This window comes from Budorcas taxicolor, chromosome 11 (assembly GCF_023091745.1).
Source record: "Budorcas taxicolor isolate Tak-1 chromosome 11, Takin1.1, whole genome shotgun sequence".
Taxonomy (NCBI): domain Eukaryota; kingdom Metazoa; phylum Chordata; class Mammalia; order Artiodactyla; family Bovidae; genus Budorcas; species Budorcas taxicolor.
In genome coordinates this window covers 40956143-40981635 of record NC_068920.1, presented here as the reverse complement: position 1 = coordinate 40981635, position 25493 = coordinate 40956143, and the positions used below count along the sequence as shown (strand labels likewise).

Sequence of the window (25493 nt, the reverse complement as noted above, 5' to 3'; positions counted from 1 at the left end):
CCCTCAGGGAAGAAAAATGATCTAGAGAAAAATTGTGACTTGTAGGAGTGTGATGAACAGATCTCACCCAACGGCTTCCATGGTGGCTTAGACCTTAAGGCATCCACCTGCAATGCAGGAGACCTGGGTTCAATCTCTGGGTCGGGAAGATCCCCTGAAGAAGGAAATGGCAACCCACTCCAGCATTCTTGCCATGGAGAATTCCAAGGACAGAGAAGCCTGGCAGGCTACAGTCCACGGGGTCTCAAAGAGTCAGACACGACTGAGCAACTGACACACACACACACACACACACAACAACAACAACAACAACAACAGGATAATTTAGGGGAATCATGTGAAATGAAACAAAAGTAAAGAATCATCAAGTGTTGATCATGGCTAGATGGGAAAAAGAAAGTACTTTTTCTGCAAAAAGTCTAGTTCAGGAACTCCTAGGGGAAAACACTGGAGAAAGAGTTTCTGGGTATGAAATAAAGAGGAAAAAAATAATTAGGATGGTGACCCAGAACTGGCATCCCCTAGGACTGCAGCTAAGAAAACCAAGTTGGATTATTTCTATTCTGTTCTTTTTTCCTCTTCTATTTTTCTTGACTTTCTTGTTGGGAATTCAAATTTCTCGGACTGTGCAAAGGCTGATTTTGTACTTCTTTATACGGACTAAGACTGTTAGGATTTATATTTCTTACCCTGATGGAAATTTGGAGAGAGGGGACAAATAGTTCAGGCTACCATTCCAAAATCTAGAGTGAAACTTCAGAATTGTAGGCAGTGGGATTAGAGTTGGATAGCAGCATGCCTTGGTGTCCAGAAGGTAAAATGCAAGCACATCAATAAAGAAATAGATTACTATGGGAAACCTTATTTTAGGGTGTTTTTAGGTGCTTCATCACAGACTTTTATAAGGTTTTACATATAATTTTCCACTACTTCTTGGCAATCACTGCCACTGACACAGGACAATTGCCAACATCAAAATACCAAAGGGCTGATTTAAGAAAGTAAGTTTTATTTCTCTGACTTCTAGGTAATAAATGAGATTCTTCTTACAAATTATGTTGTCACCTCAGGTAGAGAGGGTGTCATTTAGGAAGCTGATCTTTTTGTCAAACATAACATGTACCGCTCTAGTCCGTGTCGCTCCTGGCATACAATTAGGCAGGTGCTCCAAAAATGTGGAAGATCACATGGCAAGCGTAAGCCTTTTTATGACAATGCTGCACTCTCTTATAAATGCCTGAAAATGGCCCATGGGAATGCTAACTGGAGCAACAAGGAAAAGTTTACGATGCTAAGCCCCCCAACTACAAAACACTTCATCTCTTGTTACAGCCATGCAAATTTTTATAGGTTCATTGACAAAGGGAAAAACTGAGTGAGTTTACAACAAATCAGACAGTATTGAACTGTATAAAAATTCAAATTAAAAAAGTCAGAAAGCTTTGGGATCACATAAGTTATGAAGCTAACTGTCTTAAAAGTATAAACATGCTGTGCTTAGTCGCATCTGACTCTTTGCTACCCCATGGACTGTAGCCCACCAGGCTCCTCTGTCCATGCGGATTCTCCAGGCAAGAATACTGGAGTGGGTATCTTCCCAACCCAGGGATTGAACTCAGGTCTCCCGCATTGCGGGCAGATTCTTTATCATCTGAGCCACCAGGGAAACCTAAGAATACTGGCGTGGGTAGCCTATCCCTTCTCCAGGGGAACTTCCCGACCCAGGAATTGAACCAGGGTTTCCTGCATTTCAGGCCCTGTGAAAATCTAGTAGAGCAGAAAATTCTTGGTAAGCGCATTTATGTTTCTTGTGTAATCGTTTGTAGAACAGATGGAATAAAACTATGCAAGCCTTATGTATTTTTTTTCATGTTCAAATGACATGTACATTTCTTTACCCCTTGCTTGCTCATCTATGCAGTTAATGTACTCCCACTATGAAGGATAGCTGAAGATGCCGACATATACAGGTGTGCTAGACAAGGGTGCTTAAACAGCTAGGGAAAAATTATTAACTCCTCATTCTCTGTTTTGGCACATCCAAAATGATTAAGTGAAAAATATTAGTCTAACTAACATTTTATACAGAAAAGTAGCTTACTCCTTTCTGGTGCTGTATCCTTCTCAGGGCAGGGATTGGCAAATTTTCTCTGTAAAAACAAAACAAAACAGATATTAAATATTTTAGGCTTTGCAGGCCATGTAGTCCTTTCCATAACTACACAATTGTATGAATAGAGCTGTGGACACTGAAATTTGAATTTATATCAGATTCATATGTCACAAGTATTATTCTTCTCCAAATTGTTTTCTATCTGAAAATTCAAAAACCATCCTTAACTTGTGGATTGTACAAAAATAGGCTTTGTGCCAGGTTTGGCCTATGGACTGTAATGTGACAATTCTTGGCCTAGTGGCAGTGCTACTTCTACAAGAGCTGAGTGAATTTCATTCTCACAGTCCAAAGGAAAACTCTGTAAAGATGGTTCTGTTTATAAGGTTTTCCCATCCAACCATTCAAAACTTTAGCAGTCATCAGTATGTCATGATTTTTCACTGCATGTCTGAAAGGTTGTCCCACTTCATCAACTGACCCACTGAAAACTAGTTTACGATTTTACAGTGGCTTTTTCACTTTTTATCAAGAAAAAGTATATATAAAATGATTTAGCAATTAGAAGAGAAAACCTGAATGAAAGAAGCACGGCTTCTGGTCTTGGTTTTGAGAACTCAGTTCTTTGACTAGATAAGTAACTTGACTGTTTCACATCTCATTTTCTTTGTCTGGAAAGTCAGGATTTCCAGATGTTGTTACTAAACAGTTATATTAAATGTTAAAGGAGATGGAGGGGAAAATTATGCCTGTATTTTCTGGAATAGCTACATGTTCAGAAAATGTGTGTGTGTTTTTAAATGCCATAACATACAACAGAAGAGAGGCATATTTCTGGAGAGGAACCTAGTGGGTGATTTCTTCTGAACATTTTGAGGTAGAAAAAAAAAATTAAGCCCAAGAGTGAGCTCATGCAAACTATAGCACAAAATACACACATGTAAAATTTCACAGTTTCCCTCTGTGCCTACTATTACCAGGAGAGGTTCAGTTTAGGGGTCTGTAAAAATGCTTTCTTCCTTTAAGAATAACTCTCTGAGCCAAGACATCATCAGTTCCAGGCTCAGTCAGCTCCAGTTGAAAGTGTGAATGTTCAGCAAGAGGATATTTTTGAAAGGAGACTGAAAATCCGCTGTGCCAGACACCTGAAACGTTGTTAGGGTATTCAGTGGAAAATTTCATTTCCACATTATAAATAACTGTACGATATTTTAAGGGATCCAAGACTAGTAACTTCCAAGAGTTGCTTATATTAGCTCCACTGAAATGTGAAAAGAAGGGAGGATGTCCAAGGACAGGCTATAAAGCTGAATTACCGGATATGATTAATTAAAATAAATAATTCAACATTGATTAAATCACCCTTAAAATCCCCAGTCAAAGCACCCAAACATTCAGGCCTGCATATTTTGCTATCCACTAAGTAAAACAAAACAGCAATGAGGAAAGAGGAAAAGCCCCCAAAATGATTACTTAAGTTCAACTGCTCTACAAGTTCTTATTCAAAAAAGAACCCGTCTGGTCGCCCATATTCGAAATACTGTTACTTAGTGTCACCACATTTTCTGGTAGTCACTGGTTCTGCGGATTTCCAGGGAGAAGGACAACCCCAGAGAAGGCGGCATAGCACCGACTGTGGTATTAATAGTTACTGAAATTTTATCTCCCTTGACCACAGAAATAATCAGCTTCCGGTAACTTCTCTCTTCCTTTGCAGCCCCTACACATTAAAAAAAGACAACAAACCAAATCAGAGATCTTTGATAGACTGAGGTACAACGTGCCCAAAATAAAACTGTCCCACTGAAAGGCAAAAAAAAAAAAAAAAAAAAGAAGAAGAAAAAAAATCCTTGTGTATGAGTTGTGTCTGTCTTTCTGTGTCGGCGTGGGGATGTGTGAGCGTGTGTGCCCCAGTGCATGTGACTAAGTGGAGGCAAGAGTGGGGGGAATAAGGTAGAAAATTAATGCAAGCAGTCTGGTCTCTCTTCTGTCTTTTTGAAAGGTAAGCCTGGCTTCCCTTTGCTGGTCCGCTGCATGCGGCTGGGGAAGACCCGACCCTCGTGCGCGCCGGCGGCGCGGTGGTGCCCAGGGTTAGAGCTCTCCCCTGTGACCGAAAAGATAATTAAAAATCGCAGGCGCCGGAGACAGCACCGTTCCTCGCTGCGCATCAAGTCCTAGTGATAAGTGGGTTCTCTCATCCCGAGGAGTAGGTTGGGCAGGGGGGTGTCCTAGCAGGTGATGCAGAATGAGTCACGCAGGGGCGAGGCGGCTAGGCTCGAATCTGCGGGGTTTGGGAAGGAGAGGCGGGAAAGCGGAGAGAAAATTGGGGAAGGAGAAGTCGGACGAGGGAGGCGTGGAGTTGTCGATGGGGAAAGGGAAGGTAAAAATAAGCCCCAAAGAGGAAAGACGGAGCAGTGTCCCTTCAACCCTATCCTTACCCCCGTGAGGGAGCTCGCCTCGCCTAGCCATCCCCGCCCCCGCCTCCGCTCCCACGGTTGGAAGCCCCTTAGTCGAAGGAACATCTTTTTAGAGGGCATCTCTTTAGTGGTCCCCGAGCAGGCAACTGAAGCCCTTGATGTTCATCTTGCTCTTGAAATAGGCTCCAGAGTCCTGGACAGGCACCGGGTCCCCTCTGCCGCGGCCCCCACGCTCTCTCTTCCAGGCCCTTTCAAAGACTCAGACCCCCCCCCCCCCCCCCGCAATCGCCGGCTGGGCGCGTGGAAGCGATGTTTTAAAAACCAGGAGGGAGGGTCGTGGCAGGTCGCTACCAGGGTGAGAGAGGCGTTTGCGCAGAGCAATAAAAACGCCGATTAATGGATATGTGAATTGGTTTAAATAAGATGGAGGGGGTTGAGAATGAGTGATGACTCAACTATCTTCCTGAATACTCCGAAGAGGAGGCACTGTAACTTTTCATTTCTTTTACAAGGTCGCTTATTACTGTGTAGTGTCAGTTACCCTGTTAGGCATCTTTGAAACGTTGGCAACGGATGATTCTTACAGACACGTTTTCAAGCTTTGAGAGGTTTAAAGGAGATTGACAGCCAGGAACTTAGAAGTACAGTTAGAGGAGGGGAAACAGCCCGGTGCCCCCTTCTTAGGGGTGCAATAGCCTCAAGCGGATTTCCCGGCTTCTGCGGGCGCCGCACATTGTTTTATTTGTTTTGAAGGCTCAGAGTTTGAGGCTGGTCGGAGACACCCACGTGCTTCTGACTCTCATCAGCGTAATGATCGCCTTAGCCAGAGTCGTGTCTATATAAACCACAAAAACCTAATCATTAGAAATCCCAGCCTCCAAAAACCACATTTTAGGTAAAACTGCTGCTTTTTTTCTGCGCTCCTTCATCCTCTCGACCACAACTTTTTGGGGGATCCAAAGTCGCTTTTTAAACCCACATTGGGAAATAAATACATAAATAAATAGCCATTGAAACATTTTGAATATTTTATTTTGTACTTTTAATTTTTTTCCCCCGGGAGTGGTGGGGGAGAAATTAAGACCTTAGACCTAGTTTTAGATGCAGAATAGACAATAAAAGTTTGAAATTCATGGAAAACTGCTGGGGTTTTCCCCCAGCGAGGGTTTTTGCAACTTATTTTAATCATCAAGCTGACAGTTTTCCAGTGCTTAAAAAAACTCATCCTTGTTCTCTAGGAACGACTAGTTTGAATATAGAAGGAAAAAGTGTCCAACACCCACTTGAGTTTCTAAAACTATTTTGACAAGTGTCCCCTCCATCCCAAATTTTTGTGTCACTTAAGTGAAAAAAAAAAAAAAAGAAAAAGAAACACACCCAAACCCTGCAAAATCTTTTTTTTCCCTAGGGAGCCGCTCCGGCAGAGGTGGGGGGGGGGGGGGGTAGGGTGGGGGAAGGGTGAAGAGTGCTGAGAAGTCAGCACAGACGCTCAAGAATTTTCCTTCCTCCTCTCCTGAAGTTAAAACGAAAAATAACGACAGTCAGATCAGCCAGCGGCTCTCTGGCATCTCAGCTTCAATCTCCCTGGACCAAGAAGGGGGTTCCTTGTCCTGGGAGGAGAGGGCGAGAAGCAAGAAGACGCGACCCGGCGAGATCCCGCTAGCCCGGGGCCGCCTCTCTCGGCTTCCGAAGCTGCGCGCGGCGTCCCGGGGGCTCCTTCTCGCGGCCGGCGGGCGGCGGCAGCGGCTGCGATTCGTAGCCTCGAGATCCGTTGCCCCGAGATCCGCTGCCCGCGACTTACCTCCTGGCACCTCGAAGCGCGAGGGTCAGGGGAGCTTTGCAAAAAGCAGGAGGGAGTGGATGCGAGGAGGTGGCGGTGAGAGGGCGAGAAGAGGAGAAGGGAAAGGAAAGAGCCGGACCGGGGAGCCGGGCTGGCAGCCGCCGCGGGAGGAATCTGAGTGCGCAGCCGGCGCGGGGGGAGCGGCGGCCGCCGCGGAGGAGGCGGCGGCGGCGGCGGCAGCGGCGCGGACGGGCGGGCGGCGGCGCGGACGCCTGCAGCCGGGTAGCTGCGCGCGGCGCGGAGCGGCGGTGGCGGGCAGCGCGCGGCGATCCCGGCCTCGGGGCTGGACTGCTGAACCCACTGGGCTCCACCGCCGGACTCGAACTGGGAGGGGGCGCCAGCGCACCCAGGACGCGGTGCCCCAGGGGGCCCCACTCCAAGTTGCTGCAGACTGAAGCCTCCCGCCTGCCCGGGCCAGACACGTCCCGGTGCTCGTTCGCAGCTGCCACCCCGGGTGTTCCAAAGGCTCCATCAAGACCTGCGCCTCTCCGGTCTCCCCAACCGCCAAGCCGATTGCTCCGCAACGCCGCCGCTGGCTCCCGTCAGACTCCGCCCGGCAGTCGGCTTCATCGAACTTGATTTCTCACCTCCTCAGCCCCATCACCTCCAGCCCCTTTTCCCCCGTCTCGCCTCCACCCCCCCAATTTCCTCCTCCTCGCCCCTCATTTCCACCCTCCTCCCCCTCCCCCGGCCACTTCGCTAACTTGTGGCTGTTGTGATGCGTATTCCCGTAGATCCGAGCACCAGCCGGCGCTTCAGCCCCCCCTCCAGCAGCCTGCAGCCCGGCAAGATGAGCGACGTGAGCCCGGTGGTGGCTGCGCAGCAGCAGCAACAACAGCAGCAACAACAGCAGCAGCAGCAACAGCAGCAGCAACAGCAGGAGGCAGCGGCGGCGGCGGCGGCGGCGGCGGCGGCGGCCGCGGCGGCCGCGGTGCCCCGGTTGCGGCCGCCGCACGACAACCGCACCATGGTGGAGATCATCGCTGACCACCCGGCCGAACTCGTCCGCACCGACAGCCCCAACTTCCTGTGCTCCGTGCTGCCCTCGCACTGGCGCTGCAACAAGACCCTGCCCGTGGCCTTCAAGGTAAGAAACTGCGGCTGCCCCCCGCCCCACCCCCGCCCCCGGCTCGGCGCCGCCGGACCTGCCCGCAGGCGTCTCCGAGCCCGCGGGGGCCTGGGTCCCGACCCGGGAGGCCTCCAAGGCTCGTACCTCGGTGGCTCCGACCTGAGGGACCCCCGTCTGGCCCTTTTCCTCGCGATCCCCCAGCTGGGCTCGCCGCGTTAGTGGTCCCGCACAGATCCTTCCCTCTCCCACTTGTGCCCGAAGCCACCACCTCCGCCCGTGTCCCCTCTATCCGTTCATCACCCCTCGAGCCTCCCGGCCAAAGTCCCGACCCACTCCTCTGAGCCGCTCTCCCCTCCCACAGGAATCCCCCGGTGCCCACTCTCGGAGCCGCCGCCGGCACGAGCTCCACCCCGCCCCCCACTCCTCCGGGGCGAGGATCCCCGGCGTTCTCCCCTGAGACTCCCGCGCCCCGGTCCCCGGCATCCCGGCTGAACCCGACTGCGGGCCGCCGCGCCGCCCCTCCTCGGGATTCCGCGGGCTCCTACCCTCTCCTCCACTCCCTCCCAAACGCCCTCCGCCCGTCTCGGCGCCCCATTCTCTGACCGGCTTGCGCCTTGGCTGTCCCGGCCCCTCCCGGGCTCGGGGGCCAGTGTTAGTGGGGTGCCGGCGCCGGGCGTTCGCGCCCGGGGCGGGGCGCCGGGTGCCGGTTGCTGGCGGCGGCGCGTGGGCCGCATTACGGGTGTCCAAGAGGGTCCGGGCAAATTTAGGGACTCGGGGAGCAAGGGATGGGAAGGCGGGACGGGGGCGTCCTCAGCCTGCAGACCCTCGCCGATTCCCGCTGCAGAGGAAGGCGGGGCCGCCGGGGTCGCCGCGCGCCCGGAGGCGGGGGAGCCCGGGAGTCCCGGGAGCCAGACCCTCGAGTGCGAGGCGGCGCGGGCTAGTGGAGGGGGCGGGGGCTCGCCGCGCCGCGAGGCTGAAGGGAAACCTGCGAAATGCCTTCGGCTCGCCCGCCTTGAAAACTGAGGTGACACTGTGAGATTTGCCTTATTCTTTCTTTTAAGGACTCAGACCCCAGAGGTCCCTCCCGCTTCTGAAAGGTCGTGGGAGGCTCGGGTCCGCGACCTGGGCGCCGAGGCAGTGACCACCCCCCCAGGCTGGAGAGCACCCCCCGCGCGTCCTGCGGCGGCCTCCTCGGTCCGCCTGGCCCGTTAGTTTGAGGGCGGATGTCAGCAGCCGGAGTCGCGGGCAGCGGCTCGGCAGGTTGAGGGTCCGGAGTCTCTCTGTGATGCAATTGGGGTCCCCCCGTGCCCGGCAGCCCTCGCCCCCTCGCAGAGCGCCCCGGGTTGCTGGAGAGACGGGATACCCAGGCCCTTCCTCCTCGAGGGATTAGGCGCTTGGGATGGAGGGGGCGGTGAGCCAGACGCGGAGGAGAGGGCTCGCAGAAAGATGCTTCCGGTCCAGTCTAGCCTCTGAACCCGCGAAGGTGGGCCTGGGTCCCCTGGGTTCTGGGACTGTGGAGAGCAGGGTAAGCCAGGCCTTGGGGTGGGGTGAAGCGGGGAGGGAGGAATCCCCGCCAGTTCCTCCCTTGTGGACCCTGGGGCCAAACTCCCACGGGCCAGTGGCAGTTCCCTGTTGTTGACCACCCCCCTGCGCCACGCACCAATTCAGATTCCGTGTGTGGGTGGGGTGGAACGAAAGAGGAGTCCAGGTCAATTAGAGCTGGTTATCTCGCTAGGTCTTCTATCAGAGCAGGAATCAGAATGAATTATTATGGAAAGGGGATGTTGCATTCTGAGGCAAGTTTCATTTTGCAGTTGGCTCAAGAAACGTGTGTGTGTTTTAACCGTCCCATTTACAAACCACCCATTTTGTAGGTTAAGCGTTCCTTCCTTGAAATATGGAAAGCTCAGAATATAGGTGAATCGTAGAAATGTGGATTTTCACGTGAGAGATATCTTTTACAATTCATCGTCCAAGGGTCCAGAATTTTCTAATTAGCCTTATGTGAGAGTGGAAATTTGTTTCCACCTACCTCTCCCTCCTCCCCAAATCCCCTCCAAACACAAACAAAAAGCCCTGGATGAAAACAGCAAATAATAAAAATAAATAGATATTATATATGTAAAATGCCAGAAGTCAGGATATGAAAAAATTAAGGCTCTAGATGTTTGGTATTCTGCATTCCATTAGTTTTGCTAAACATGGTTTTAAGGTATAAATGTCTTGAACTATACTCTTACATTTATGGTGCTGAATTGATTCTGAGCATTAATACTTTGACTAGAAAGGCTCTTTTTGGCATAAAGATAGAATGCAATTTAGTTTGAGCTGTTCTCAGATGTTTTGGCTATCTTTAGGTTTTCTCATTACCACCCTTGTAAAAATATTTTGAAAATAAATTGCTTTCTCTGTTATTCATCATACTTATTTTTAATTATAGAGTAATTTTACTTTTAACCAGTAAACAAAACCATAGATAACACATGGCCATATTGAATTGAATGTTTCAATTTGTATTAACTGAAAGATAAATTGAATTAATGTAAATCTTGACTTTCATGTTTTCCCACCTCCCTAAACTTGTGTTTAACAAAATTCAAATAGTGGTGGACAGCTGACATCCACTCAGTATAGAAGTTTTGTCTCTATTGAAAATAGATGTGTAGATACTTAGAACATCCAGATTTTGACAATATTTTTGTTTGTTTTCATCTGAATGTTAGTAAAATCAACCTCTTTTTACCTTACTTTGGAGATAAAAGCCTGTGAGCGGTAGACTTTCTAGACTCTTGCAACATAATCAAATACATCTGCAAAGAAGAAGTAATATGAAGAAGTCTCAGTTTTAAAAGTGGTGACAGCAATTTGGCTATCATATTCAGAGCTATGTACAAAGTAAATTATAGTGTTGTTGGGTAGATAGCAGACAGGTAAATATATTTAATGTAGAACTTAATTGTTGAGAAGTCTGGTATTCAAATCAATATAATATTTATTGAGCCCATATTTTATGCCTGTGACACTGAGCTCTACAAAGTAGAAGATCAGAAATGAATTCAGTAGACTGTGTTTTGATATGTTAACTTAAAACAGTGCTTCAAAATGATATTGGTAGTGTATTGCATTAAGACATGTCATGTACTAGCGTTGTTCATCTGATCTTGTTTTGGAATTATACAAGAGTACTTAATACACTGACATGTAAAAGTGCAGAAACAACGTGTATGCTTTAAACTATACCAAGTTGTTTATTAGCATTATATTTTTAACAAAGTTCTGCAGTTTTGAAATGTTCAGTCCTCCCAGGTGTCAAGGAAATGGAAATATATATTTTTAACGTTTCTCTCAGGTGTATGTCACTGAAAGCTTAAAATAGTTAAGGCATACTATTAGAGGATCCCAGGCCCTTTCTGTCTTGGGTAGTTGCAGTGATGAGAAAGCGATATGCAAATTCATTGCATTAGTTAATAGTCAGGTAGAAATAGTGGGGAGAACGTGTTAGCCCTGTAGCCAGTAGCACCCTTGTAAGTTAGGAGTCTGTCCGCATTTTCATCCTGAAGCTTGGTGTTCAGGGTTCGTAGCTCAGTTGCTTTAAATAGCTTCAAGCTGAAACACTATGCAGAAATTTTAAGTCCAGATGTGTGTTTTAAAGTTAAAAGTAGTGTAAGACTATTGCACTGCTTTAAGTTAGTGAACACTGGTCTGTATATTTACCAGGATCATATGTTTTTCTGGCAGTGTTAAAGAAAGAAAACACATTTTTCGATATATGATCTATTGCTCATAGTTAATTCTGCATGTTTAATAATACCTTTCAGTATTTGTCACAAGTAGGGTTTCAAAATGATGGAGCAATTTCTATTTGAAAATAATTTTTTCGACGTCATTGGCCATTTTTCTCTTCATAAGCAAGTATGTAGCTAATACCTAGTTGACATAGTGAGTTGTATTTTCCTTACATAATTAGCGACCTTATTTTATGTTTGTGTCTTTTTAATGTAATTATACCTAAACAAAGAAAACAGCTTATTAAGCCTGTTAAAACTTTGCTAAACCTACTCTGAGTTGCTGTGCAAAACTATGTACATCATAATAGATCTCAAGTTGTTTGAAGACAGACTTATTTTTGTGTTATGCCTTTAGATGCAAGAAAAATTATTTAAAATTCAAAATTTTAGGATTGAGTAAATATAAAACTTACTGGTAAGATAATGGAAACAAATAGTTTTAGATGGAAAATAAATAAAAAATTAAAAAAACTTATATTTGAAAACAGGCATGGTAAAATGTCATTCATTATTTTTGCCCCTTTGGGATTGCTGTTTTTATCTTTTTAGAATTCCAGAATATCTATTGTTAGATGCTCTAAGTCAGCTTGATACATGGCTCATGAATTTCTGGCTTAAACTGAAATAATGCCCATCAAATTTCTCTGACATATAGTATAAAAATTAAGAAATGTTATTTTATACTACATTTACTCTTTTCTGTACAGTTCAATCAAGTTTTTCTAAGTTCTAGGTTACAGTCTAAAAGTAACTAATATTTGTGAAACTTTGTGATAGTTTATTTAAAGTTATCTTTATATAATTACCATAGGAATAAAACTTTTCCTTTTTGCAATTACTCCCTTACCTTTCTTTTTATTCCAAAGATAGATTTGGTCAGATTCTATCTTGAAAAATAATTATATTTCAATTTTGCTGCAAGTACAATGTGCCCAAGTGATATTGGTCAAGATAGAAGACTTGACTTCTATCTATGGAAATGTCATAAGCAATTTAAATTTCCATATAATAAGACCGCAAAAACAATTTTAAGGGCCTGAGTTAATTCTCCATTGCTCCTCTTTCAGAGTAGCTCACAGATGTAGTCAGAGGAACCCTCATAAAAATTTTCAATAGCATTTTTAGAGTTAAATATCCTTTTACTTTATTTTTCACAAGCTCTATATCATGTGATTTAAATGCTTGTTATCGTGAGGTGTGCAAAATAAAGGAACTTCTTTCTCTGTTCTGAAATGTCAGGACACAAAATTGCTTCCCTCTTCCCCATGAAGTTTCTTGAATTGGTAGATTTTATATTTGAAAAGCACCTAGAAAAGTAACTGTTAAAGTTTAATCACAAATTATTCTTTGCAGAACAGAACTTTTGTATTGGGTGATGTGGAAACAAAATTTTGAGTGCTAAACTAACTAGTTAAAAGGTGATTTTTGAGTGCTTTCTACCCCTTAAAATGTTTTGTATTGCTTGGGTTTGGTGCAGATGAAATGTGTAAAAATTTCTTGATTCTTTTGGTTTTCTTTTAGATAAACACAGTTGAGAATCTCCAAGGGAAACTTTTTAGCTTCAGAGATCTACTTCTTTTTTTTTTTTTTAAACCCTCAAACATATAATTACACTTCTGATTGATATAAAATCAAATATATTCTCTGTATCTCCCTTTTTTTCCTCAGAAAAACATTAGTCAATCTGATGTGGTAGAGTGAATAGCAGAAAAAAAAAAACAAACAAAAAAACACAAATAGATTTAGCTACTAAAATAGAATTCAGCCAAAACAGGAAAAGTTATCACTATATCTTGTTAGTTAGCATTTTTTTTTTCCAGGCCAAGTTGTAAGCCTCATAGAAGACTCACACAGTTTGTGATGACCTATTTGTTTTGTTATTAAATGTGATACATAAAACATACCATTATTTAATATGGCTATTATTATACTGCTTAAGCAAAGAAAAGTGGATTTATGTATTTCACTCTTAGGGATCTTTTCTTTCATATTTTCCCATATTGAATCAATTTTCCTTTTCTTCTAACTAAAAAAAAAATCCGTTATATTAAAAATATGCAGTAAAATAATAATGTCCCAGAGCTCTAAAAAATCTTTATATTGGGGCAGATTTCTTCACTTTTTTTCTGGAAATTTCACCAGCCTGGAGTCAAACCCATCAGCAGTCCTATATCTCTCAACAACACCAAAAAACATCTCAGGACATGAAATAAAGAATTACATATTGAATTGAACCCTTTAAGGATGCTTATAAGGAAAAGCCTGTGTTTAGCACGCAGCCGACTTGGAACAGAAGTTAGCCTGCTCATCTTACTAAAAGCACATCATTATAATTATACTCTATACTTATGGTATATCTTCTACATTTTACAGACTTAAAAAAATTATCTCCAATTTATGTTGGAAAACTGTAGTTTCAGGAGATGAAGTTACTTGCGATCATGGCAGAGGGGTAATAGAGGTGGGGGTAAAGAGGAGGGTCTCTTGATTTTTGGTGCATTAATTCTGTTCTAAAGAGTCCAACTTTTCTGCCTTCATTAATACACTTACTGGTTCCATATTTACTTTGACATAGAAAGCCACACAGCAGGTGTTAAAACACAATATGCTGAGTGTAAAAAATGTCAAGCATTCAAATGAATACTGGCAAACACAGTCAGTTATTTCAGTATTTTTCAGATGTGCACATTTTTGGCCTTGTGAATTTGAAAAGTTGATGAGTGCTTTGCCCCCGTCAGGGGTACAGCGTTACCTGTGTTCAGTAGCCGCTTGAGGCACTAGATCAAGTATGCAGGAAGGAAGTCATGCTCTCATGGGATTTACCCTTGACCTGGGAGACTTCTCAGATTGAATAGAGTAACCGTATATTCCGGGTAAAGGACAGTGGGCATGATTCCCTCTCCTCTGGGATGGAAAAAGTTGTCAGAAAACTAGTTTGGAGCAAGGGCATATTGCCTCTAGCTGGGAGTGCTGACTCAAACTTTAACTGGTTCTCTCATGGACTGTTGGCGGTGGGACGTGATGCTCTTTATGGAGCTCTTTCATTTATTCATTTCAAAAATATTTATCAAACACTTAGTCTGTGCCAGGCACTGTTTTGGGAGCTGAGAATAGAGTGGTGAACAAGGCAGATGAAGGCCCCTGCCTCTTGTAATTTCTAGTCTCATATAATCTGGGCCCCTAGAGAGAGTCTCTTAGCTTTGGGCTAGCGTATCAAAGGGCGTATGATGGTCATTTCTATATGTACATTGAAATGAGGATTATTTGAGTACAATGGGATGCTATAGAAGTGGGTTCTATAATTTGAGGACAGCTTTAAGATTTTAAACCAAATAGCAGAGCATTAAAGGAGGCATGGATTTCTTTGGTGGCTCAGTTGGTAATGCATCTGCCTACAATGTGGGAGACCTGGGTTCAAGACCTGAGTCAGGAAGATCCTCTGGAGAAGGAATGGCAACCCACTCTAGTACTCTTGCCTGGAAAATCCCATGGATGGAAGAGCCTGGTATGCTACAGTCCATGGGGTTGCAAAGAGTTGGGCACGACTGAGTGACTTCACTTTAAAGGAGGCAGAGAACTGAGAAACCCTAAAAGAACAGTAAAGGTGAAAAAAATATTGACTTTTTTTTTTTTGTTTGTTTGTTGGGTTGTTTCCCTGGCTGGAGCCAAGGGCAGAGTGGAGGGGTGTTGGAGCAGGCTTCCTTGGTGGGGGAAAGGCAGTTCTAAAGTATAGTGATCATGTCTGTTTCATCATGCTGTAAGAAATCTGCTTTAATGAGAGTTATGTATGAATTGTATTGGGAGCGTGGAATTAAATGCTTTGGTTTGCTTTATGGACATCTTGACAAAAGAGGGAGGAATGGAAGGATGAGGGTAATATTTGCCAGACAGGCAAGCACACGTGGGTATTGTCATTGGAGGGTGATGGGGTTACTGTAGTTGGAGCCTTGGCTTACTCACTGCAAGGGCATCTGGAAGCCGAATGAGCAAGAGATGGAAATCATCTGAATATTATAGGATCCTGGAAGTTAGCTGTGAGAAAGGATATTATTAAGAGGCAGGCTGTTGGTAATAGGTTTAAAAATAGTGTGTTTTATGTATGACAGCAAAGACTCTGCACCAACAGTCCCTTCCGGGCTCCATGTTAATCAGAGGCACCTATTTGCAAGTTAGCTGACCCTGGTTAAAAATGTGTTCCTGGCAGCAGTGAAAAATGTTTATTAGCCTCAAAGACTGATTATTCTGGATCTTGACTTTTCCGAGTTAGTCGGCTGCAGGTTAACTGCTGAAGATTAAGGAGGCAAGTGTGTCATTCCAAGATGGCAGATGGGATGAGACAGAAGTTTGGCTAAAGGTGCACTTTCTGTCTATACCACTCATGTGTCAGTGATCATTTTCAGCCTGTTACATGTCTTTATTCCTGTACCTAGACTTTAAGCTCATGATAGCGTTGTATATTCCAATGGATCCCACTGCAGAGTGGGCATTCTGTCATGATTTGCATTGTGATTGAATGCTGAATATTCAGCTCAGAGTAAGTTGATGAAATGTAGTTCTGGATACCATACCACATTTAGACTTCCCTGTAGTCAAGAACTGTAAGGTTTCCCCTAAATGTCTTATCCCATGGAGCTGACCACACTTCCTTTTTTTGGGTGGGGGCTATGATCTGGCTGAGACCACACCTTGGGGAGCTCCACACTGCAGACAGACAGTGCCTTAATATGTACGATGCAGTCTGCACATGGGGCATCAGCTTTCCTTCTGTGGTATAATTCCTATGGACAACTTAACATGGGGATTTAATAAAAATGTACATGTATTCTGTGAAGAGTCCAACAACAAATGAAGGAAACTTTTGCATGCCTTTGAAATGGGTGGGCCCTGAAACGCTGGTCTGTTTGAAGTGGCATCCGAACCCGTATGCAGATGCCTCGTTCCTGTCTGCCATTCCTGGACTAGAGCACTAAGTCCTGATACAATGCATCCTTTACGATGAGACTATATTCTCAGTTCTTCAGCTTTTCTGAAATGCCATTATTGCTGCTATCTTTCCTGTTTTATGTAGGTGGTAGCCCTCGGAGAGGTACCAGATGGGACTGTGGTTACTGTCATGGCGGGTAACGATGAAAATTATTCTGCTGAGCTCCGAAATGCCTCTGCTGTTATGAAAAACCAAGTAGCAAGGTTCAATGATCTGAGATTTGTCGGCCGGAGTGGAAGAGGTAGGTCTCTGATTTTTCATATGGATAATGGAATAAACACTTTAGGATCCTCTGATGAAATGTAGGCTAAGTCTGTATACAAATCAGCACCTTCTACTGAATAGAATTACTGAAAGTTTTCTTTAAATACGTCCAGATGAGGTTGAGTGTTTTAGTGAGTACTCAGGCCTTTTTCATTTGTTTTATGATATTGAAAATTCAAACAATGTTTTCAGAAGGACCAGTTCCTAATTTCACTGGGTGTGAGCATATGAGGTGGAAGGAAGAACAGTTGGAGGTTCAAGTTCTGAGTTATGAGGAGCCAAATAACTGAGTACATTCAGTGGCAAAGGGCAAAGAAAAGGGAGTGCATTGGATCAATTTCCTGGTAATATCAATTTTGCTCTAAGTTGTAGCAAGGACAGCTAGCATAATGCTCTTCACTTGTCACATATGTTACCTCTGTAGGATTTAATTTACTCCTATAGGAACTTATTTAAAAATCATAGGCTTTTATAGAAGGCTTTTCATTTGAATAAGTGAATAATGTATTACTTATGTTAGAATGACTATGTGGAATTGCCTAGACAGATGAATGATTGGGACTCTAAATATTTCCACATTATTCAGGAGTTTCCACCATCCATACCCCCCATTCAAATATTAGGAATCTTTAAAAAGATCATAAAAGAGAAAATAATCCCTTTTAGGGTTTTTGTAGCTGTTTCATAAATGCAGTTAATATATTTTTTTAAAAGTCTCAAAGAAAACCAGTATTTTGGCTTTTATTTACTTATTCTATGGCAAGACTTTTAATCATCATTCATTAGAAGTTTTATGTTCATTTACTGATTGATTGAATCTGACATTTCCATTTTAAGTATTTTGATGAGAAGAGGGAAAATAGACCACTTTAGGACTGGAGTGAAATGAATTATAAATAAATTATAAAGACCTGTGGAATGACTTTAACCCAGGTTTGTGTTAGGAAATGAGAAGCATCAATTTTTAAACCATGTCCAATAATTGCCCTTTAGTTTGGATCAGATGTCAAATTATTACCATTGTAAAAACTTGATAAGGGAAATTCATGCAAGACTGTTTCCGGTGAGTAGTTTTAGTTTACTTTCTAGGAACAGGGCCAAGAAGTTGTACTTTTTAACTTAAAAAAAAAAAAATGATGCATGCTAATGAGATACTGTCACTGAAGATTTGAAATAAAATGAGAGCCTCTGGTAGAATCAAAACTCAAGGGGTTATCTTTGCATCAGGTTTAGTTCACTTTCATTAAAAGGAAAAAAAAGATACATCTTAGTCTCACTCTTGACTGATTAGGTGTAAAGTATGTATGTGTGTGTATTCATTTTTCCCCTCGGTTACTGTGCAGGCCCACTGTACAATTCAAATTTCTTTTTTTCTTGTAAGAAGAGAAATTTGAACATGATGTATCTTCTGAACCTGTATCTTCTGAAGGGCATCTTTCTTCTAATGTAACATTGCTTTGTTGAATTTTAGTGTTTAAAAGACCAGGCACTATACATCATTTTACAGATACAAACTAGAGTTTTCATTTATCTTGCTTTTGTATGATATAGATGCTGCATAACTTTTCTCTGATCAGTTTGAGTAGAAACTATGGCAAAGTGATAGTGTACTTTGTAAACCCTCAACATATTTATTTAAGAAACTTCAAAGAGAAACGAAGGGTGTGCACTGTTTTACTATATTGGCTTTCTGAGTTTTGGCTGGTTTCCCAAATAGCAATTTTTATATTAAAAAAAAAAAAGACAGACTTAACTGCTTGCAGACTTTTCACGCATGGAAGATGAAGAAAGCTTCTTTTGATGAAGTGTAATTATGTCCAAACAGAGCTGACCCCCTCCCCCTATATTTCTTATGATCTTAACTGAAGAAAGTAGGATTTTTCCTTTGAAGCAGCCGGGACTTGGTGGAGGATCTGAAATGCCACAGTCTGCTGCCAGAGGCAGGATGGAGAAATTGGTCCAGACTTGTCTTCGAGACTTAGATTGGGGGTGGGGGGATCGAGTGGAGAGAGAAAGAAAAATTGATGTATCACTAATAATAGATTTTTAAATCAGGACGTTAATATTATATGAAAGGAAACAATAATATCAAGCTGAAATGAAGAGGGAAAAAGGACAGAGAATATTGATGAGATACTACCCTTTGAAAAGAAAAAATGGGTCAGTTCTTCAGTGGCAGGAAATCCTTTAACCTGCCTGTGTACCTGACCTGCTTCTAACAGTCCCTTTCCAGCTTCCTCTTTGATTTTCACACTTCTATATTTCTCTCAAGTTTTAAAGTCTGGGTCAACAAGATGCTGCCATTGTATTCGCTGCCCAGCTATTTACATTTTCTATTTTCGGTAGCATTAAAAAATGAAAAACCAGCAAGTTCCTCAAATGCTACATTTTTTCATGGGTAGAAAGATACACTCTCAGGAATTAGAAAAACTGTTTTCGGTTTATAAAGCAGTAACATGGCTACTTACTCTGGCATCATGGGTTATCTGAGGACCCCAGCTTTTCGAAGTGCTTTGGAATTCGAGTAGAGCATCGGTGAGACTTGCATTCAGTGCAGAGTGGCTTACATTTTTAAATTGTCTTTTCTCTTTTTCTCCTTTATATTTTAAGCCAAGTATGGAAAGTGACTTTGGTCTTTAAGTTTTCTTGGTGTGCTTCCTCACTTTTGACGTCAAGCGAGTTGCTTTTAATTTACAAGCACTTCTAAACACCTGTAGTGTGCAGAGCATGGTACTTTGTCAGTTCTGGATACAATCTGTGCTTATCGTCTTAACTTCCCCCACTATTTCTGACAGCCCCTCGGGCTAGGTTAGCATTGTCTTTCAATGACAGGTCCTATGTGTATCTCAGAAAATATATGACTTGAGGACATAATGCAGAACTAGTTCCTAGATGAAGCTAAGGATGCTACAATGAGTTGTCTAACGAGTGCTAGCTCCGTAAGAGCGAGCTGCATTTTTTATCACTTATGGAGAGTAGTAAACAATGGGATTTGGAATTTTTTTGTTAATTTAAGGGAGGAAATCATGAATACTCATGTAAACATTTGACTTCAGAAATGTATCACTGTTTATAGGGACGAGAGCAAATGACCCAGTTGGGTGATAGTTTCTGGAACCATTAGGTTCATGTTCCTTCTGAAGGGGCAATAAGAAGTGGGAGGAACCGCCTTGTCTTTTGTTTTAGTTGTTAAAGTACATCTTGATTCTTAGGATTTGATTTTAGAAGACTTCAGTCAGACTTTCATATTGGTTTCCTTTCTCTCAGACCCAACTCTTTTTAAAATGAAGTTTTTATAGAAAGTCGGTTCTGATGTGAACATTGGATGGTGAATTTTATATTTCACCTTCTTTTGTTCCTATGTGAGGTGTTTCTATGAATTGTGGAGAAGCATCAGTGCATTTTAATATCCAGAGTACATTGTGAAAGTCTCAAACAGCAGTGTTCTCAGAAGTGTTTTAGGTAAATTCACCGGCACTGTCTCTTGCGGTTATTAAGAGTCATTAAGGACAATTGAGACGTGTACATCCTTGGTTTATGAAGATTCGTGCCATGGATGACAACTGTCTTCTAAGCACCACTCTTGAAGCACTGTTAGAAACACAGTCCTGGCTCACAGGCCATTGATCCAACCCAGAATGGATTTTTTTTTTTATGGTTTAATGCAAATTAACTTTCAATCTAGGAGTTCAGCCCATTCACTCCTCCAGATCTTCCCATTGTTTTAAGGTCCTGGTCTGGATCCAGTGACTTCCTATTCGACTTTCTAATCTCCATTTCTGTAGGCTTTCAGTTTTCTGTGAGTAGTTCAGACTCCTGGCTGCCTTATTCTTCTGGTTAGTCTTAATGTTTATAATAAATCCTTTGTTCCCTAACCAGATAATTAAATTTCTTAAATCCATATAACATTCAATATATAATGGATAAAATACAGAATATCAGTGACACTTTAAAGATAGATGATTTCATCATTCTGGCTGACATACTTCATTAGTAGATTTATATTTGTTTCTTGGTCTGATAGAGCTGTTTGGGACACATGTAGCAATAAATTACCTATTAGTTTCTAAAAATGTTCTCTAACAAAGTCAAAAAGAAGAGCATTAATTTTAGGGTCTGGAAGACTTGGTTTCAGATCCTGATTTTTTTCCACTTATTAGTTGTGTGGTTAAATTAGTAAGATTCTCTGAGCTTCGGTTTCCTTATTTGTAAAATGAGGGTGATAAACCTGAGTGGGTAAGATTAAATGAGATAATGTGTATGAAGTGACTGGCACTTCACTGGTTTCTAATCAATATTCATTTTCCTCATATTTCCCTCCCCCTCCCTTTCTCTCTTCCCCGCCCCCCTCCCCCTCCCCGCCCCCCCCCCCCCACCCCTCCCGGCACCTTCTTGGCCTCAGGGTAGCCAAAGAGACTTAAAACTATATATGCCTAGTAACAAATGATATGTGTCTTAAACATATTTTAGGAACTTACATGGTCTGGGTTGAAAAGAAAACCCATTCACTGGACTTGACAGCCAAAGGCCTGTTCTACATTAAGCCTCCTCTACAACCTGTTCCATATTAAGCTTTGAAAAGATTGCATTAAACTCTGTGTTGCTACATATTGTTTAAGATTTGTGTTTTGATTTCATACCCTCTGCTTTCAGTAAAGGGAAAAACAGTCTTTGACCAAAAAAAAAAAGCAAAAGGAAAGGAGCTTTTCAAAGCTCTGTCCCAGGAGCAGGCTAAATGAATTCTCTGGCCTGAGATTGCTGAATGTTTTATTGAGTCACTGCTTCACGCCCACCTTTTCCTGTCTTGTAACAGTTTGCAGTTTTGACTATCTGACATGACTAACCGTCGCAAATCTAACTGATTACAACTGTCAGTGAGTCTGGGTAGCAGAGTCTGGTATCTTCTTCTGGAGAAAGCGAACAGCCACATCTGCACCCAAACTTTTCCCCATCATTTTTGCCACCCTTCGCCCTTCCAACCCCCCACCCCAACTTCATCACCTTTTTTTAGCTCATTAATTTGAGACATCAAATGTACTTTTTCAGTGAAGCACAACCTCTGCTGAAAGCAAGCATTCATATTTACACTGGGAGATGTCATGTACATTTACCAAAAATAAGTTACTGTCAGGGAGTCATTTCAAGATGGCTCTTAGATGAGGAGGTATGTTAGGGAAGGGGTGGGCAGGGAGGAGAAAAACTTTGTTCCAGCAATGATGAAATCATCATACCACAGGCACATTAAGGCCAGGACGGGAGACACTGGCTCCTGTTAAAATGATTCCCATAAGAATCTTACTCTTTCATCTTCTCATTGTAGTGCAGTTAAGCAAATGAAATGCTAAAGCCATGTGAAGTCAATAGCATAATCAACAGTGATTTAGTATTGTTCTCTCACGGGGTCATGACCTAATCCTAAATAAAGACTTCTTAAATTGTCTGCTTGGATGTGTTCCTGATGTTGTAGAAAAACTGAAAGCAGAGAGAACCCTCTTCAAGTGGTCCAGAGTTTTTGTTTGCATTAGAACTCTTGCTACTGAGCAACTCTTTTTTGAAATTGGAGCCTCCCTGTACAAGACTGCCATGAAGATGAGGATTTTAGTGCTCATGAGCTTAGTAACTCCCTAAAGTGGCCATCAGAGGGTTTCTCATTAGAATAAGGAGTCTTGACCCTTGTTCATGTTTGGTTACTTCTTCCGAGATGCTTAAATGCAATGTAGACATTAGTACTGCCATTATATCAATACTGTCTTTTTATATTCACTGTGGATTTCCCCTTTTCTATCTGCAGGCAAGAGTTTCACCTTGACCATAACTGTCTTCACAAATCCTCCCCAAGTAGCCACCTATCACAGAGCTATTAAAGTCACAGTGGATGGACCCCGGGAACCCAGAAGTAAGTGCTTGCCTTCCTATTGGAAATGGGAATAGAATTTGTGGAGACCCTGTGAGGAATTTATCCAAGATAAATTAGTGCTACTTTCACCTGAAGAGTTACTTTGCCAAGTTTGCTATCTGCATATGTTTTTACGAGGGGCAATTAGATCTTCACAGTTAGTGGAAAATCAAATTACACTTTTCACCTTTGCCTCAAAATTGCTAAGCCCAACATAACTTTGTGAATTTCCGTTACTGTAAGTTTTTTTGCTAAAAAAATTCTGCTCATCCACTGGACACAATAGATGAGGCAGAACAGACCCACGAGAGCTGAGGAAGAAAACAATAAACTGCAAAATCCTGAGCTTAGTCAAAAAGCTTTTGCGTGTGTTTCCCATGATCTAAGAATGTGTTTTAACTTTTTAACTCGCCCACTCAATTCCCTTTATAGAGAGCACACTGCTTAATTACAAAGAATTTATTTGCAAATGATAACTTGCTTGATTGTTACAACACTGTTGTTTGCTCATGTTCTAGTAATTGCCATAGATAGTTTCTTTAGCAGATAGAGTCAAGCCAGATTTAAATCCACCTTGGTTTTTCTGTCTCCTGGGACATCTGGAAGGTTGAACCAGCATCATTTGAAGGCAGTGCCCATCATCCATTTGGGCTAATATGCATTTTCCTCTTAAATCTAAATTAAAATAGGTTCGCTCCCCCCTCCATCCCTAAAACTGATTTGAACATACTTACCATGAATTTAAGTATGTTTAAGGATTAAAGATTATTTGATATATACAACCTTAAAAATTCTGTGCCAATGGAAACATCATACAGAACTCTGCCTTTGATGAGTGAATCCACTGGAGATGTAGCCATTGTGTTTGGAGAGTTTAATTTGGCTTGTGGTGGAGGGACAGCTGGCAGAAATCTTTGTTATATAATGATACACCTGCCAAGACAATGGCATAGCTTTTCTGCTCCTAAATCGAGAGCAAAGGGCTGGTGAAGTTTTGCCTCCCCTCTGCCCCTGGGGCCGCCTGTCCTTGAGCCATGGGAAGACGTGTTGCCTTCCGCTCCTCTTGCACTGTCTCTTCTCACGAAGGCTGACTGCTCACCCAAGCTAGGGAGGTTTCCTGCCTGAAAAGTCAGTCTTTGAGGTTCTTCTTTTCTCCTTCTTGCATGTGTATGGCGTTCTTCTAGGTTTCTCAGCAATGAGAGCGCTGGCTCTGTCTGCGCAGGTTAGGAGTGTCCTGTTAGGCGGTGGCCACACACACATCTCTGGCTGCCCCGTCTCTGGTCCTCAGGGTCAGCAGTCATGCAGTGCAGGTGAGTGGATCAGCCTAGGGCTATCTGGCCTGATTTCGGATTTTTGCCTGACTTTTCTGGACCACTCTCCATCTGGAACGATGGTTTAGGATGGAAGACATCTAGCATTTTATCTCATTAGCCCCCGAGTTCCTGAAAAGGCAGGGACATCCCTCTTAATAATGCACCAAGCAGGATGGTAGTCTTTTCATGTTTAACACGACTAATACTTATCTTGTAAAGATGTTTCCTGCTGATCTCAGCTGCTTTTCTCAGTTCTTGGAAAAACCATCATTGTGTGTGTGTGTGTGTGTATGTCTCTCTCTCTCTGTGTATATCTCCAGATGCTCACAAGTTGATGCTCAGACTTGATGGTTGGGAGAGGAAGCAGGGGAAGGTGGGTGCTGCCTCATTCTGAAAGTGGTGACGAAAAGAAGGAGGTAGAATAGCTTTGGGAGAGTCACTTCTCTTTCAAGCAAGGGTAGTACCACCTCATTCCCAGGAGGCCATTGGCAGAATGAACAGTTGCTAGGCTCAGTCCCTGTAAAGACAGAGAACTGCTCTGAAAGCAGTGAGAGTTAGGGATAGAGCGGCTAGTATGCATGTGGCCTGAGTTTAGGCTTTTGATGCTGCTGAAGGTGCTGGGGAGAAGCAGATACAGAAATCGAGTGGCGGACCACTGCTGTAGATCTGCTCACCAACTAAAAATATCTGTGGAGATGCGATGTCGTTTCCCTGACATCACAAGGTGACTGGCCAAACTCAGTGTCTGGCTGTGTCTGGTATCAGTAACGTTTTAATCCTACAGCCTACATTCTCGGTCCGGGGTTATTTCCTTCTGCCCTGCTCTTGGCCGTCTGAGCATTGAATGTTTTGTAAGTAAAACCCTCTTCTCAATATTGTTCTTTAGTTTTGAGACTCCCAGGTGTGGAAAATGCCCAAGATTTTAAATTTCCTTCAACTGTGAGTTGAAGGCTTTAAATTGATAGGTGTGTGTATAATGTTAAATGAAGAATCCTCTAGAACATGAGTTGGCAGACTTTTTTTTGTAACGTGCCAGATGGAAAATGATTTCAACTCTCTGGGTCCTATGATATCTGCCACAGGGATTTAACTCTACCAGTGTAGCTCAGAAGCAGCCTTCAACAATACATAAACAGATGGTAGTGGCTGCATATCAATAAAACTTTATTTACAAAAATAGGTTGGGGGTGGTCAGATTTGGCACACAAGTTGTGGTTCGCCAACCACCGCTCTAGACTTCTTCAAAGTGGCTTATTTTCTCAACCGTTAACAGAGAAGAGCTTTAGGAAAAGGCTTTCCTGAGGGGAGAAAAAAAAAGACAGTGAATTCAATTGTTTTAGCATCTTCTCCCACAAAATTTTAATTCTGTACGTAATGGTTGTCATTGAAAGACTGTACGTCTGTTTCTTACTGCGAAAGTTTGAAGGGATTGAGTATTTTTGCTCTCTTGGTCCTGTTAATGGAATTTCACTCCTTCTTTAGAAGATACAGTATAAGTTGAAAAGACTACTTTTGGCAGATGAGCTGTTTGAACAAGGACAGGTTCCAGGTTAACTGGTTGGGTCTTTACTCAGCAACAGGACAGTGATTAAGGGTGTGGGCTTTTGCATCAGGCTGTCTGGATTGAAAGCCTGGGATGCCACCATTCACCAGTTGTGTGGTGATAGGCAAGTTACCTAAGTTCTCTTGGCCTCAGTTTCCTCCTCTGTTCAAGTGAGAAAAATAATTAATAATAAAGTGAGAAGACTAATAATAGTATCTTCCTCATCCATTGCTGCAAAGATGTTAAGTGATGTCATGTATCTAAAA

General features: G+C 43.0%; 1 protein-coding gene across 1 annotated transcript in view; it reads left to right on the top strand.

The window, feature by feature from the left end:
• Positions 1 to 25493, top strand: part of RUNX2 (RUNX family transcription factor 2) — a 342616-nt gene that overhangs the window by 84597 nt on the left and 232526 nt on the right. The window contains exons 2-4 of the mRNA XM_052647807.1: positions 7105 to 7457; positions 16296 to 16452; positions 22267 to 22371. Of these exons, the coding sequence (XP_052503767.1) occupies positions 7105 to 7457; positions 16296 to 16452; positions 22267 to 22371 (615 nt within the window). The remainder of the gene's footprint in view (positions 1 to 7104; positions 7458 to 16295; positions 16453 to 22266; positions 22372 to 25493) is intronic.